The following is an 18,415-nucleotide window of genomic DNA, read 5'->3' as shown; positions in this document are numbered from 1 at the left end:
CCTGCTCTGATACCAATTGAAAAAGCGGGGGTCTAACAACCTCACCCAATATTTCTCTTAGAAATCTGTATGGACTAACTCCAATATACTTTTAAGAGAATCAACTAGACAGTCATACTCAATCTTAATAAAAAGTATATCAAAGAGTTATATCTCAATTTCTCGATTCAATACTTACTCAAGCAAATAGAAATCTGCGAGTCTAATTGAATACAAGAGAAATTAACTTGAACGGTACCAAAGACCATTGTTCAAGGATCAATCAATTTTAATCAAGAACCAAAGGTTGGATTTACCAATTCATCGATTCAACGCACAATCTGTGATATTTCAATTATATAACAAATATAATGCGGAAAAGAAATAACACAGACACCAGAAGTTTTGTTAACGAGGAAACCGCAAATGCAGAAAAACCCGGGACCTAGTCCAGATTGAACACACGCTGTATTAATCCATTACAGACATTAGCCTATTATAAAATAACTACCGTCTGGATTGTAGTTGAACCCCAATCAATCTCACACTGATCTAAGGTACAATTGCGCTTCTTACGTCTTTGATCCCAGCAGGATACTACACACTTGATTCCCTTAGTTGATCTCACCCACAACTAAGAGTTGCTACGACGCAAAGTCGAAGACTTTAATAAACAAATTTGCCTCACACAGAAAAGTCTACAGGAATAGATAAATTTGTCTCCCACAGAAATACCTACAAGTTTTGTTCCGTCTGTTGATATATCAAGGTGAATATGAACCAAACCCGGACTTATATTCCCGAAGAACAGCCTAGAATTATCAATCACCTCACAATAATCTTAATCGACTAGCGAAACACGATATTATGGAATCACAAAAGATGAGACGAAGGTGTTTGTGACCACTTTTCTATCTTTCCTATCAAAGAAATTAATCTCAAGCCAATTTTACGATTGCATTCAATCACGATAGAAACATCAAGATCAGATCACGCAACTACGGAGAAAATAGTTGGGTCTGGCTTCACAATTCAAATAAAGTCTTCAAGTCGTTAACCTACAGGGTCTCGAGAGAAACCTAAGGTTAAAGGAGAATAGACTCTATCTTACACAACTAGTATTACACAGGAGGTGTAGGGATTAAGTTTCCCAGTTGCTAAAGTTCTCCTTTATATAGATTTCAAATCAGGGTTTGGAATCTAAGTTACCTTAGTAACAAATCATTCAATATTCACCAGTAGATGAAAACATGATTAGATTCAAGCTAATATATTTCAACCGTTAGATCGAATCTTATCTTGTTATACACAAATGAAATATACTTCATTTAGGTTTGAGTAACCGTACCTAAACGTGTACACTTAGTTGGTTCAACAGTAGTTAACCAATGGTTAGCCATATGAGCACTTTCATATCAACTTTATTCATCTTCACCATAACTAGTTCAAATGACTCAAATGAACTAGTTAGAGAGTTGTTCAGCTTATATCTCATAGAAGTATATAAGACACAATCAAAGCAAAAACGATTTTGATTCACTCGAATCGATTCATGAACATTATAGCCACGGTTTGCAAAGATTGCATTCCTTAATTTATAAATGTCTTAGTTCACGAATAAACCGTTTTTAGAAAATAACCCACTTAAGTACGCATACCAGTACACATACTGAAGTACCCGGATTGAGCTTGTTTTTAGTTCACAAACTCCAACAGAAATTTACGGGATGTGAACTTTCGGCAGTACGCGTACGGGTATGCGAACTTAGCTTCCGGACATCCTAAACCAGTAAAGTACGCATACTTTGGTTCAAGGATTTTGGACTTACACAAGTATGAGTTCACATACAATGTTTATATCCGTTCAAGGTTATATATTATAAACTCTCATTTCAATCATTGAAACATTCTTAGAGGGTGTTATATAGAGGTTATTCACACACTATTTTTCATCAAAACGATTTTCAAGATATTAAAATGATCAACATGACTTTCTTCACTTGTAAAGTTGAACTCGGCCAAAGCGAAAGCTTACCAACACATATTTCGAGAAATAGATAAGCGAGATAAACTCGACTCGAAATAGCAGATGTGTAAAATCGAAGTCTATGTAGTAATACGACTTTTGTCTCAAGATAGGAGATAGAGTAGATATAATTTTGAGTGATAGATAAGTTCAAGTCTCCACATACCTTTTTGTCGATGAAGATCTACCAGTTCCTTGAGTAGTTCTTCGTCTTTGCACCGTGGAGTCTAGAGCTCAAGTACACTTACTATCCTAGTCCGTGACTTAGCTATAAGTAGACTAGAAATCAAGACTTATAGTTTTGGCACTTTTCATTTTACAGACATCAAAATAGGCATGTCAAACATTTTGATTTATAATTTTAATGCAATCAATACGAAGATGCATATGAAATTAACAATTCTAATGTTTTTACTAGAAACATTATATTTGTAATTCCTACTTGGATACCTTCATGTGTGGGAGATGATATTCCATTTAATCAACAAAGTTGGTTGGCATAAGACAAATATAAAGATGAACTCCCGTTATAATTTACCATAACAACCCAGCGAAGTACTATCACTTAAAAGTGGTAAAATTTATAATTTCGGTAATAAGGTTTTTCTAATCAAAAAGTTACATAATAGAGACATTTCTGATTCGGGTACACATGACCCTGAAGTGAATACAAAAACTGCCGAGGATTTTATTTTATATTTACTTGGTTTATGTTTTTCCACCAACTCAAGCGCTAGTACTCAAGTATGATGGCTATGAGGCATTGTGAAATATAGAGGTTGATGTCACTTACGATTGGGGGTCCGGGATCTTAGATGAGTTGTATAATTCTCTCAGTATCGCATGCTTGGGTTCGTCAAGCATCGATGGTCTAGGGGGACTCCTTAGGGTAAATATGACAATACATATCCTTTGGCCTCATATTAGTTAAAAATAAATTTAGCAAGTAATTATATTGCATCCGTCCCTATTATAAAGGCGGAATATTTGATTTTCTTAGTCTCATTAAATATGCGGAGTTATAGTTCCAAGATGTTTTTTTTGACATACATACCCGTATTTATGTTGTATGGGAAATTGAATTGAGAATAAGACAAAGGATAAAAACACAAATATACATGAAAATTTATAAAAACCATAAAAAAATCTAAGAGATTTCAGATTTTCCGCCTATATATTAAGGACCGGGGGAGTATACATCATGTTTACTTTCATTTTTGGCATATAAATTTTGACATTGGTATATCGAGACTTTTAGATACCAAAAAGAAAAAATCCCTACTAAAACTATAATGCCGACAACTGGCATAAAAAACAGCACAAAAAAGAGGTAGATAATAAACATGTGTGGAGATACCAACACATGCTTAGGAACAAACATATTGTCAAATGGATATCGTACGAGGATTTTGAAGATATAAGCTATCATGTTTTCCAAAGAATAAATAAAAAAATCACTTCAGTACATTGTGTTCTACATTCCATGCAGGTATTGTGGTGTTTATTATTATGGAGAAAGATGTGCAAGACAGTTAGTTGGTGCAGTTGGATTACCAAAAAGCTTCGATCTATGACTATTATATTTGGTACGAAATATAATACACCGAAGATAAGAGGATGGAAAAGGTATAAGACATTATTCACCACTTGTGACGCAGAATAATACGACAAATGATACATATCGGTTGTAGGGCCGGTAATTGTTCAAGATGTTTTACACATCTATGGGATGGATCTTGCCGCAATGGGTAAAGCATTACCGAAAATACCTTCGTTAGAGCATCTCTCGGTCAAACTCACAAATTTTGTTATCTCAAGCTTGTTATCAATGTTAGATGTACAAAACTATATCTTGATTTCTAGTTTACCAAAACAATTCTCGGACTAGGATTAGAAAATGATAGGTGAGTATCAGATATCAGCAAATACCCTCGAAGATTGAAGACTGAAGAAAAAACGAAGACATTTGAGAGAAATTCATCAACAAATAGGTATCTTATGTTGATGGATATAAGAGATTTAATATTGCAAAAACGACATTTAGAGTTCAAGCTTGTCTTGTTATAATTCTTGAAATAATATGTTCATAGATCTTTAACAACCTCGTATATAACTATGTATTGTTGACACACTATTTTTATTTAAATTGATCTTTGGAAAAATTTCCAAGCAAAGAGTACAAAAACTGTTTAGTGTACACATACCTAGTACGTATAATATAGCTATTAGGTATATTTCTGAGTTAAATATAGGAGAAAAATACACAAACAACCTGGAGGTACGCATACCTAGTATGCATACCAAGTCAGTCTGAATTCAAGGACTGCCAAAGGTACATATACCCGGTATACACACCTTTTTGGCCGGACTTCGTAAACCGCCAAAGGTATGCATACCTGGTATGCACACTTTTTTTATCTGATTTTGCGAACTACCATGAGTACACCTGGTATGCATACCTTGTTGATCTGATGTCACAACTTCCAAGGGAACACGTACTCGGTATACATACCTGGTCGATTTGACCTAGTTTTAGAGCTTAAGCGCAAAGGAAAAAGCACACAAACTGCCTAAGGTTAAGCGTACTCTCTATGCATACTTTGACCATGAAAATAGTTAACTTTTTCTATCTCTCTCATATGTACACTTCTAAGATGAATTGGTTCACAAATTCTCTTTGGGCTTGTAGATTATAGTTTAATCTTGAGTGATCTTAAACACCATTATTGCTCGTACTTGGCCTCTATGGATCATCATTATGCACGATTCTATACTGGGAACCTTTTCGCATACTTACATGAATGCCTAACTTGGAATTTCATCAAAATTGGGAATATCTTGGATTCTAAGCAAACCTAGATAATTCAGAGCTACCTGTACCCTTGAAAATCTATAGATGGATAGACTCTTGCAGCTCGATTTTAATCCATGACACTCTTATGTCCTAGTTGAAAATGTAGAGTCGTCCTCTATAACCTAGATTTCTTTACAAGACTATTTTAGGTTATGAATTTAAAGACTTCACTTGGGATTCATGAAGCTCAGTATGACTATGTTTCTACCTGATGGTTCTTGTATCTGGATCTTGTTCTATTGGTGATTAAAGTTCACAAAATTTAGATCAAGAAAAAGATATATGTAAATCACAAAATTCTCTTCTTCTCGTATTTTGTGATTCTAAAAGATAGATATCTAAACTTTCTTTAATTTGTTTGGATTGTTCTTGTGAGGTGGTACTGATGTAGGCTTTTATTTGATAAGAGTGTAAGTGTTCGGGATCCCAAGGTTTGCTAGACATGCCAATTGCAAAAAAAAATTCCAAGAATTAATTGAAATATATTGAAAGGAAAATCAATAGGCTTGTTTATTAGAGGCAGATAAGTATCAAAAGTCTTCACTTAGGATGAATCAACTTTTAAGTTCTAAAGGACATCATCTAAGGAAATCAAGTACGCATAACCAAGGAGGGTTCAGAGACGTACTTGAGCAAGACTGGAGATGAATTTTTTGGAGAGTTAATTCGGTCTCAAATACAGTCCAGTCCGAAGTCTGGTAGTAAGATAATGTTTGTAGTGGTTTAATACACTGCGACATTAAAAACTAGACGAGGTCCCGGGGTTTTTCTGCCGCTGCAATTTTCCTCGTTAACAAAATTATGGTGTCTTGTGTTATTTTCTTGTTCGAATTATATTATTTATCTTCATAATAGGAATATCACAAGTAACACGTAATCAATCTAGATATTTAAGTTCGTATTGGTTAAGATCATACAAGACTTGTTCTTAATTGAATTCATATCTAGAAAGAAAGATGATCATTAAATCATTACACATAGCCCACAAAATTAAGTTGATCATTAAATCCCTAAATAAACAAATGAAAGTTAATTATCTTTTTTTTTGTAATTAAGTTTGAAAAAACGGGGGTTTAACAACCACGTCCAGTATTTCGTTTGGCAATCTGTATGGAAAAACTCCAATATACTTTCAACAAAATCAACTAGACAGTCAGACTCGATCATAAGAAAAGTATATCCATGAGTTGTATCTCAATTTCTCAATTCAATCCGTAATCAAACAAATAGGAATTTGCGAGCCCGATTGAATATAAGAAATAACTTGGACGGTATGAAAAACCAATATCCAAGTGTCAATCAATTTATTCAACAACCAAAGGTTGGATTCACAATTGATTGAACTTACGCACAACCTGTGATATTTCAATTATATAAACAAATATAATGCGGAAAAGAAATAACATAGACGCCAGAAGTTTTGTTAACGAGGAAACCGCAAATGCAGAAAAACCCCGGGACCTAGTTCAGATTTGAACATCACACTGTATTAAGCCGCTACAGACACTAGCCTACTCCAATTTAACTTCGGACTGGAATGTAGTTGACCCCTAACCAACCTAACAGTGATCAAGGTACAGTCGCATTCCTTACACCACTGAATACCAGCAGGACTCTGCGCACTTGATTCCCTTAGCTGATCTCACCGACAACTAAGAGTTGCTACGACCCAAAGTCGAATAATTAATAAACCAATCTGTCTTACACAGAAAAGTCTATTGAATAGATAAATCTGTCTCCCATAGAAATACCTATGAGTTTTGTTCGGTCTTTTGATAAATTAAGGTGAACAAGAACCAATTGATATACCAGACTTATATTCCCGAAGAACATCCTAGAAATATCAATCACCTCATAATAATATTAATAGTATGGTGGCGAAACAAGATATTGTGGAATCACAAACGATGAGACGAAGATGTTTGTGACTACTTTTTATCTTGCCTATCGGAGATTAAATCTCGAGAAAATCTTAGAGAAGATAGTACTCAATCACGATAGAAAACAGCAAGATCAGAACATGCAACTACAGAGAAAATAGTTGGTCTGGTTTCACAATCCCAATGAAGTCTTTAAGTCGTTAACCTACAGGGTTTTGGAGAAAACCTAAGGTTAAAGGAGAATCCACTCTAGTCGCAACTATATCACACAGGAGGTGTGGGGATTAGGCTTCCCAGTTGCTAGAGTTCTCCTTTATATAGTCTTCAAATCATGGTTAGCAATCAATGTTACCTTGGTAACAAAGCATTCTATATTCACCATTAGATGAAAACTTGATTAGACTAAAGCTAATATCTTTCAACCGTTAGATCAAACCTAGCTTGTTACACACAAATGAAAAGTAACTTCACTTAGATATGAGTAACCGTACCTAAACGTGTGCACCTTGTTGGATCAACAATATAAGATCATCTTTTGACTTTCGTCAAGAAAATAAGATGAACTTGGTTGAAGCAAAATCTTACCAATATATATTTCGAGAAATATGTAAGCGAGTTAAACTTGGCTCGCAATATCAAATGTGTATAATTGAAGTATATATAGCTATACGACTTTTGTCTTAAATAAGAGATAGAGTAGATAGATTTTTGAGTGATAGATGAGTTCAAGTCTCCACATACCTTTTGTTGATAAAGTTCCACAAGCTCCCCTTAGTAGTTCCTCGTCTTCAATCGATGAATGCCGTGAAGTCTAATGCTCAACTGCGCTTTCTATCCTAATCCGAGACTTAGATATAAGTAGACTAGAAATCAAAACTTATAGTGTTGGCAACTAAACTTGACAAGAAGCTTGAGATAGCAACACTTGCGAGTTCGACCGAGCAGTGCTCTAACAAAGTTTATCTATGATATTTGACATGATTAATGTTTTTGAACAATAATCAATACCCTTGGTCAATATCGGTGTAATCATGATTAAAAAAACTCATCTTAGAGATTTTTTTTATGGATTGTGTTTATCGTGTTTTGGGAAAATGTTCATATGAAAAGAATCAAACCCAAAGTTAATTTCGTTATGATATATGTTGTTGTAGAAATTTTTTAATGGAATAATTAGAATATACACTTCTATTAATTTTAATATTATCATGATTAAAAAAAAAGAATATATCATTTTAAAGAAAATTAAAAATTAGGATTTATTTTGTTTTGTTTTGGGGGAAAAGTAAGGATTAGGATTTATAATTGTGCGAGAATTATAACTAAGATTTATGATTTAGATGATGAAGTATGATTAAAAGAAATGTTAGGTTTATTTTGATTTTTAGTAAGAAAAAGAATTTAAGTTTAATTGTTAGTGAAAAATAATACGTGTTAGGATATCATTTTAACTTAAACTTTTTCGATTATGGTTAATAAAAGAAGTCAAAACAAATATAGTCAACTTTGTATAAAAAGATAAGAACACATAGAAGTAACATCAACGAATGTCTGTCACACAATCTGATACCAAAATTTTATTCTTCAGACCAATCTTGCTAATGAAATTTTACCAGCATAGTCGAAACTAACAATTATCACTGAAGGACTTAAGTGATAAAAAAGCATAAATTGTAAATTAGTTACTATAGTAATTTGTGTTTATTTTTCTGACGGTTGTTCCAAATTTTTTCTCTTAATCCGATTGTTGTGGCTGAGCTATTAGAAGGTAAATGGTGTTGATTACATATGTATTGATCTGGTATAATAGAAATGGAATAAACGAGAAACTGATAACCTCTAATAACATCTGCCTTGTTTAACTAAAAATAGGAACAAATATTTAATTAATTAATCACTGACAAGAAAAGCTAAAAAATCACTTAAGCACTCCTTCACGACTCACTCGTTAGAATCGATCAATTTGATTTAATAACATATCTGTTGAGCATATTGTAACTATTTATTATGGGATTACCACTACGAACAACTAACCACTCAAGAAGCTCATATACTCAATGTCCTTATTATTGACAATTATCATTATAACCCGGACCTCCATAGTAGAACCCGTAACCGTTGGTATTTTCGATTTTCAAATCATAACAATTTGGATTCGATACATACAACTCAACGTTTTGAGGGTCTTTGGCTTCGTTATTTTCATCAATTATTTGGACATGACTAAAATAACTGGATACACCCAAACCTCCTTCTGAAGGGAAATGACCACTACCCATTTGAGCTATAGTATGTCGTCCTTTAGATATTTCATTAAAGATTTCTCCACCGAACTCTACTTTTGTCGCTGTCTTTGATAATTGGGTGAATAGAGAACTTGGATAATATCCAACAGGTATGCCTTGTATTTGTACCCACCAATTTCCACTACTTTGGTCCTGCAAAAATATTTAATGTGATTATTAGAGACAAATTGGAAAATTTTATTTGAGCGAGAAATTGATTACTTACACTTACTTACCTTGTGTATACTGAAGGTGGCATCTTTTTGGTCTCCCTTGAAAGTGGACATTTCCGTGAAATTACAACCAAGGGCGACATCCGAGGATGTGTGCACAAAACCTTCACATTCGAGGTTGGTGCAACTGTTTTTGTAGCCATCGGTCTGACAAAGAAACAATAAAAGTTATAATATATTGTAACTATTATCTAATATCAAAATGTAACCGATGAATATCTGGATATCATATACCCTTGAGTAATTGTCCCTTCTAAGTAGTTTAATACTATTATTCATGCTTCAAGAAAAAAAAATCTAATATCGAAAATGAAAAAAACCAGATGGCTTTTTGATGAGGAATAACACTTACAGTCCATAGTATAAAGAATCTGGTCTGGTAATCACCATATCTAGGTTGACATACCTAATAAAAAAATATACAGTAAAATTTAATGGTCCGCTAAATAAGTTTGAAGTGTAGAAACATAACCTTGGGTAAATAACTTACTTCCCATCCAGCTTCAATACTATTAAAATCTTCAAGGAAACCGGCTAAAACCTAGATTTGAGATACACTTATCTCAACTGGCGTTTCCACTACCGGATTCCAAAGATTTATTTTTCCTTGTCCTCCTAGAAAATTTCCTCCCTGAACCGTAATTACCGCGTACTATAAAAGTATGTAAGCACGTACAAATAAATGATTTTCAAAAATTATTACAACCACTATATACTGATAAAACAAATTAATAAAACTCTTCATAAAAACTAATATGTATAAATATACCTCATGACCGTCTGTAATATCGTCGTTTGGTTGTAATGTATTAGGTGTCTTCGGATGAGAAAATTTTGAAAGTCGATGCTTACGCAGAAGTGTTGAACGGTAATCTTTTATATTCCTTCGTATAGGGATAGTTCCTTGTGGACATGTTCCATACTTATGCCAATTCTGTGAAAGTTGAAATGTCCCGTCATTATCTAATTTTATACTCTCCGGGTTCATACGTGGTCTCATTTGTTTCATATATGCCAATAAAAACAATGTTATTTTCTTTATTGTTTGAAATAAAAACATATTATTTTATTGTGCATATGTATTTATGTATCTATGTGCGTATGTAAGTATGAGGAAAATGATTTATTAAACATGTATTGAATGACTATGAAGTGAAGGATGATTTAGAGAAGGTAGCTTGTAGATATCGTAGCAATCGATGATCTCATCTTCGTCGACCTGCATCATAAAAATCAATCAATATATAAATACCTCGAGGAGCATGAGATTATGGAATAAAATGAATGTAAACTAATTTTTACCTAAATGGTCTTGATTATTGCTTTGTTCATGGCGTCTGAAATCGTTTCTCCACTAACTAGTTCTTCTAGAATTAAAATTACAAAAATGAGGGTGACTAGAATGAGCGGGAAACTGGTTGAGGCCATGGACTTCGACATTATTAGTGTGACTCTTTTCAGAAACCAATAATACTAGGCACGCAGGATATTTAGCAGATCAAGTTATAGCATATAAGATTACGCATAATATGCCACATTAATTATTTACTTTTTCTCTGATCTGTAAATAAGGGAACATTAATTGTGTACCTACTGCTAATAATGCAAAAAAAAAAAAAGAAAAAAAAAATCTCGCTCCTTACATCTACTGTACTTATTGTAATAGATACATATAAAATATTCTCACTCAAAATATATATTGCAATAACTTTGAGATATACTTCCATTCAATCCATACTATATACTGTAATAATTATAAGGAAGATTATATGGAGTAGTAATTATAAGCCAATTATAGTAATCGCAAAAATTATTCGTAATTAAAATAGTTATAGGCCAATTTTACCGGTTTATATATTAATATGAATAAGTTAATTTAGGCAAAAGAATAACAAAAGACACACAATAGTCGTAAGAATAATAAAAGACAAAATCCAAAAATAAACAAAAAAAATAAAAAGAAATTTCGAGTCCTAGGTAGATTGACAAGCCTATTTTGGAGTCGTGTTCATATCCGACATTTGGCCAATTCACTGGTTTTTGTAGTGTTAGATTTTCGTTTAGATCATTTTACCCTTTCAAAAAATACCAACAGTTATTTTCGATTTTATTTTTTTTTTCTTTTTTCAAAAATAAGATTCTCGGGAAATATGGGGTGTGGCGCGTCTTATTGTCCCCATAATTAGGGTTGTCAATGGATAACCGAACATTCGATATCCGCCCGATTCCGTTCGAATCGTAGGATATTATCCGAAATTTCGGATAACAGATATCGAATACAGATACCTTATTAATATTCTTACTTTAATTAAACGGATACGAAAAAGGCATTATCCTATAGGATAATATTTGATATTCGTTAAAGAATGCATATGCATATTCAATTTTTTTTATTTATTATTTTTTTTTGAATAATCCATTTAGTTGTTAAAATTTATAGGATGAACCCCTTGTTCTTGAGGAACTATAAGTTTCCTGTCAAGCGACTGAAGGTTGTATTCCTTAAGATATTTTCTCACGGAATGGTTCAAAGTTTCCTTTGGACAAGATTTTTTTTGATCATCAGTAGTTGTGGAAGATGGTTTTTCATTCTCTTATGACTTGATGTAGTTAGGCAAACTACCATCATCATGATATGTTTCAGACGTGATCAAACAAGTCTTGTTATCACAATCTGTAAAAGTCAAGCAAAGACTTTTGGTTTCCGCATCAGAAGAAATTATAGCAGAATTATTAGTCGGAGTCATAGGATGAACCCCTTGTTCTTGAGTAAGAGATTTACCAAGAGCTTCTACTTTGACAATTAGATCCGTATTCTCTTTGGATAGAATATTTAGTTGAATGTCCTTTTCTATGATCTCTTGATTAAGAAGATTAAATTCTGTCTTTAATAATTACATCCTTGTAGACAGAGATCTTATAGGCTTTAGGAGTTTTACTAACTCTTTCTCAGCATCTTCTTTGACATCATAATTTGACTCAAATGCACTATTAATCTCCTTAACTCCTGGATCATGAGTTAACGAAGTAGTAGCATTCTCAACTTTTGAGTATTTGCAATCTTGCACAACGTTAACTGAATCAGACATAGATTCAAATCTTATAGGTTGGATCGCACCAAACACAAATTGTTATATCTTTTCGTGTTTGCCTGGTATGATACCAATTGAAAAGATGAGGGTACCCAAACACACCACAATCTTTTTGTTTCAACTTAATCCTCTACTGAATATGATCGTATATGGACAGAGTCGAGACAATACGCCAATTCGGTTCATACTTCGTGTGATCGTCTATGGATACGAGATCGAGACAATACAACAATAAGATCACTTGTGTGATTGACTATTGATACAATATCGAGGCGACACGACAACAAAGTGTGTACTTGATAATAGGTTCGTAAATAATCGAAACTCTATAAGATCAATATCAAGTATTACGGAGTTAACGTACTTGCGTATTTTATTTAATTATAATAACAAATGATGCGGAAAACAAAGTAAAAGAGACAACAAGGTTTTGTTAACGAGGAAACCGCAAATGCATAAAAACCGTGGGACCTAGTCTAGTTTTGAATACTCTCAGAATTAAGCCGCTATACAAAATCAAATACAAACTTCATATAGTTGAGACCAAGCAGACTACCCCTAGCTACTTAGTTCCCTCAGTATCCCTGCGCCTTCGACTTCTAGAGTCCCGCACGTGAATAACAAGTCCTTTGGATCGTATTCCAAACAGCAAAGGAAGAATTTGTTTGGTAAACACTTTAATCAACCTTGCTAAATATAAGATGAGTCGTTGACAAAGTATCTTATGTTTAATCTAATAAAATCCTTTGTCTGGTTAGATCAATCTATCCAATAACTACCGCAATAGTCAAGTCCATATTTGCACTCAATCGATATAGATCTCAAAGAGAAATATAGAGAATGCCGATATCACGCAACTAATCAATAAGATCTATTAAAGATAAACTAATTCTAGTTGGATCCCATCCAATCAAGGTTTGTGCACTAAATCCACAAGATACAAAAACTAATAAGAATTCTTCTTCGTCTTCAAATCTTCTATTGCCTTCAAATACCTGCACAAAAACACTTGAATCCTCTTGTGATCAATCACACACAGAACGGAGTCTATTAACTATGGATTATCACAAGATGTCTTTAGATCTAAAAAGCAGTTTTAAAGATCCCATCAATACTTTGATCCAGTTTGAGTGAATCTTATATCAGAAGAGAAGATTCTTAAGAATAAACAAACTAAGTGCAATCAAAGTTTCAACAACCGTTAGTCAATCTAGTCAAATTGAAAACTAATAACACTTCAATTATCTAGTTTCCCACCAAAGGTACTCGTAGAGCTTCTTGATCCCACAGAAGTCTTTAAACGAGCGGTTGTAAGAGATTTCACCTAGTTAGGATACTTTCCTCTCCGAATAGACGGCTCCACTAGAAACAAAAAGAAATGAACTTTGCCTGGCTCTTAGGATAGCTTTCTAGAAATGCAAAGCTTAGTTATTTATAGACCAAGGATGTTTGGACACCAAGGAATTTCCAAAACCGAAATATTCTCAAGATATGCGATGAATGCCCCAAAAATGTTAGTCCAATATTTCCGAAATCTCTCATAGAAAATATCCAATTAGTAAATGCACATTAACTAAAGCATATAAAACCAAAAACCTTAATTAAAAGATTCTTAATTTATTTCGGCACAGGATCACCTTGAGTACCAATGAATATCTTCGAACAATAAATGATAAGAGTTACTGCTCGTGGTCAAAGTATGTTGATATCTTTACACTGCAAATCCTTATTCCGTATCTACATGGATTTGCATCTTGGAATCGGTTCTACACACTTCCAAACGAATTTAGAAATTGTTCTACCAAACATCCAAGACTACCATGTGATCGGTCATACCAAGTCACATACATGGGTTCAGATCGTCTATACCAATCACTAGGATTGGTTCTTCCTATACATGGTACCAACTTGTGATCGGTCACACCAGTCACTAGGATCGGTTATACCAATTACAAGGATCGGTTAAACAACCACTTTTGATCGGTCACACCAATTAACCGAATCGGTCACAACAATTACAAAGATCAATCATACCATCTCATGGTGATTACTTAAGATCGGTTACACCAATTATAGGAAAGGTCATACAAAATCATAAGTCTAGGTATTGGGATCGGCTATACCATGATATATAACCGGAGTTGACATTGGTTCTACCAAATCACACATATTGGTCACCAAAGAATATGAAATGAATAGCCGGACCAATAAACCTATTGATTTCCTTTTCGATTCATGAAACAATTTCATGAATGTACTTCCTTTAAACAAATGTAAAACATTGTTTCCTAGGATGAAATCTCCACCATACACCCATACACATAATCATAAAACTATATACAAGATTATGTTGATCTCATATCTACGAAGTTCAAAAGATAAGTGTTATACTTCGTAGTCTAATTCCATAATATTATGATCATACTATTATAATCATGTCTCTCCACTAGAGTATAATATACAGTATATACAGCTTCGGATGTTACGTTTTCAATATAGCAAGACTTGAAAGAAACGTTAGGAATTGAAACAAGTTCAAGTAAATATTACTAACCTCAAATGGAAGGATGATGTCGTCGTTGTAGTCGTTACTTCTTCTCATACTTCAAGTCTTCAGAGTAATATTTGTATGTCTCAACATTCCTAGACTTTCTAGTCTAACCTAAACAAAGTTGACTCTAGTATGTAATCAAGCGACTTTAGATGAGGTTTGATACTAAAATATGACAACCAAACTTGACATACCAACGCTTGGTGAGTTCAACCAAGCTATGTTCTAACAATGACGAAAACATTCTGGAATATTATAAAAGTCGCCATGTTAAAATTCAAACGTATTACAGAAAACATTTACCCATTCTGAATGAATTATTGAAAGAATCGTCGGGTCCTAAAATATGGACCATGATGATTGTTGTCGTGTCGTCATGGTACCGTTATTGGACCATGACGACTATTGCAAAAATCATCTTGATTAATTAACGCAATATGACGACTTTTTGCTTCTAAAAAAAACATGACCACCTTTTGTTAAAAGAAAATTTAAATATTTGAAATATAAAATTAAAAAAGTAAATAAATAAAATTAAATGGTAGGGGACACGTGTCAAAGACTAGGATAGAGGGGTAGTGAGGTAACTCTATATCTTTTAGATAACGGAAAGCACACCATTTTGGTTGAGTATTGAAGACTTTGCTTTTAACATCTTAGACCTTGTCAGCAAATCTAGTGTATACCCTTTCTGACTAAGGAAAATGAAACTCTCTGAACTGTCTCTTAATGCTTCAATTCCAGAAAATAATGAAGGTCTCCTAAATCTTTCATAGTAAATTGTGTACTAAGTGCAAATATTGGAGAATCAACCAAAGCAGATGAGCTGCCAGTCAAAAAATTGTCAAGAACATATAACCAAAAGAATTATTCTGTCAGAACCAGAATGAAATAAGAACGTGAAACTATCATAGAATGAACCCATAAACCCATAAACCCATATTGCAAGAAGAAAATCGCCAAAATTTTGGCCCTGTTTAGAGCATCTTCAATGGAGTATGGGTTTCTAAAAGTATTGATGACACTTAGGATTTTAGAAACTCGACAAAAAAAACTTATCTGATTGTTAGATAATTAAAGTTTAATCGGATTTGGAAGTTTGAATTTGGAGAAGAGTTGGGTTTTTTGAAAACTCTCATCCATACTCATGTCATCGTCAGTTTGTTTTTGTTTTCATTTTTTCTAGATTTTTTGAATTAATTTCCTACGTACAAATGACAAGTATATCAAACAGATATGGATAAAACACACATTTGAATTGTATTTTATGCTATTAAATACCATTTTTTTAGATCTCCACATAGAATAACTAGTACAACCGTTGCCACGGTGGGAGGACCGACCGAAGAATCTAAAGATGGATTTGTTTGCGACTACTTTCCCCCCGATTCAGAAAAATGATACTTTCGCTCCATTTCAGAAAAAGTGATACTTGTGGTGGTTTGCATAATGGCTATGCATTCAATTTTCGAGAATCGTGCCTGAAGTGAAAGTATCATTTTTCTTGAAACGGTTGCAACGGAAAATTAGTTGATGCATAAACCAAAATATGGCTACATAAAGTATTATTAGGCCGACCGAGCGACGCGGGGGAGGACTCTGTATATGATGACTTTGTGTCAATGTGAAGCGTGACATTTTTCCAATTTAACATAAAAAGATTGGATTTGGTTCAACGATGAAAGGACGACACTGCCCTTTGAATCAAATTTTTCTTTTTTTCCTTTAGACATTTTCGTAAATAAACCGAAAAGGAAGGGAAAATACGTATTAGACATTTTCATAAATAAACCAAAGAGGAAGGGCAATAAGGTATTAAACATTTTCGTAAATAAACCAAAAAGGAAGGGAAAATAGATATAAGAGCCAAATTGTATTATAATTTCTCATGTATCCTATTTTTTAGGGGTATAATTGGTAACCAAACTTTAATATAACATATCTTAAAATCCGTGCTTTGGAATTTTACAAATTTTATCTCGTTGGAAAGGTTTTAAAAAAAATATGGGTAATAAGTACAAACAACAATATCAAATTTAGAGTTTTTACGAAAAGTTCGGAGGTATACATCATTTTAGGCACAATTTTCGAAGATAAATGTATATCCATTATGCAAACTACCACAAATGATACATAAACTTTATGTAACCATATTTTGGTTTATGCGTCAACTAATTTTCCTTTGCAACTAATAAAACGATGTACTCCCTCCGTTTCAAGAAAATTGATATTTTCACTTTAGGCACAAATTTTCTTTTACAGTCCAATTGCAGCAGTGTTTCCTTTTTTCTTCGGTCGGCCTCCCCACCATGGCAGTGGTCGTCTATTGCATCCTTTGTGGTGGTTTGCATAATGGATATACATTTAATTTTCTAAAATTGAGCCTAAAATAATAAATATCTCCGAATTTTTCGTTAAAATTCTAAATTTGATACTGTTGTTTGTACTTATTGCGTAGATTTTTTTAAAACCTTTCCAACAAGATAAAATTTGTAAAATTCCAAGGCACGGATTTTTATATATGTTATTTTAAAGTTTGTTTTCCAATTATACCTCTAAAAAATAGGATACATAAGGTAATTGGACTAAAACGGAGGGATAATTGTGTGAAGTGAAAAAAACTAACCATGGACACCAAATTCAATCTTTTTGTGTCTAATCATTTACAATTTATAAAAAAAATGACCAGATAAAGATACTCCCTCACTTTGCTCGATCGGCCCAAATATCCACACATTATTAGAGATGCTATTATTATTAAGTATTTTCTTTTTCTGACAAAAAGAATGGATAAATGAATTACTATTTTGAGGATAGAGGGAGTATCCAAATGGCCAGTTGGTTCCAAGTTTTGACCAGATTTTAAAGTCACAAGGTATTCCGAATAGTCAATTGGTTTTAAGTTTTGACCAGATTTTGAGTCATAAGATATTTGGACTTACTTACAAAATTTTAAGCCAATTTTGACCAGATTTTAAGTCATAAGGTATTCTGAATAGTCGATTGGTTTTAAGTTTTGACCATATTTTGAGTCGTAAGATACTTGGACCAAGGTAGTTAATTTCGGATTCCGGTTTATCTCGGTCCCGAGCGAGACACTGGTATAATGTTGTCTCGGGGAGATTCCGTTTTCAAATTTCGGTTCCAACTTTTATAATAAGAAGTGTTTGTTGCCAGGTTCAATTAATTCCAATCCTAGTTTGAGTCAGACTAGAAGATTGAGGGAGTATTGACCCACTTAAAAGAAACATAGTATTAGTAAATCTGGTTGTTCACCTTCCTCATCATCAACACCAAATGATAATTTTAGGTCAAGAAATTCAAACACAACAACAAGCAATAATACTAGTGAGTGAATTAATCTGTTTAATTTTTGTACTTGAGATTAATCCATTCAATTTAAAAAAAAATTTATATATATATATTCCGGCCGAAATTCCGACCGAAAAACGCGTTTCCGGCCGAAATTTTCGCAAAGATTTCGTCCGGCCGAAATTAACAAAATCTCGTCTTTT

The 18,415-nt window shown here is 33.3% G+C and overlaps 1 protein-coding gene across 1 annotated transcript; it reads right to left on the bottom strand.

The window, feature by feature from the left end:
* Positions 1 to 8,805: 8,805 nt before the first annotated feature.
* Positions 8,806 to 10,257, bottom strand: LOC113272967. Its single transcript, XM_026522745.1, has 5 exons — positions 10,027 to 10,257; positions 9,748 to 9,798; positions 9,610 to 9,663; positions 9,261 to 9,404; positions 8,806 to 9,177 (listed from the first exon to the last, which is right to left on the bottom strand). Exons 1-5 carry the CDS (start codon positions 10,255 to 10,257, stop codon positions 8,806 to 8,808), a joined length of 852 nt encoding a protein of 283 aa, XP_026378530.1.
* Positions 10,258 to 18,415: the final 8,158 nt, after the last annotated feature.

The sequence above is a fragment of the Papaver somniferum genome, chromosome 4, assembly GCF_003573695.1.
Source record: "Papaver somniferum cultivar HN1 chromosome 4, ASM357369v1, whole genome shotgun sequence".
NCBI lineage: Eukaryota > Viridiplantae > Streptophyta > Magnoliopsida > Ranunculales > Papaveraceae > Papaver > Papaver somniferum.
The sequence above is the reverse complement of the archived record's forward strand: the minus strand, read 5'-3'. Positions and strand labels throughout refer to the sequence as shown.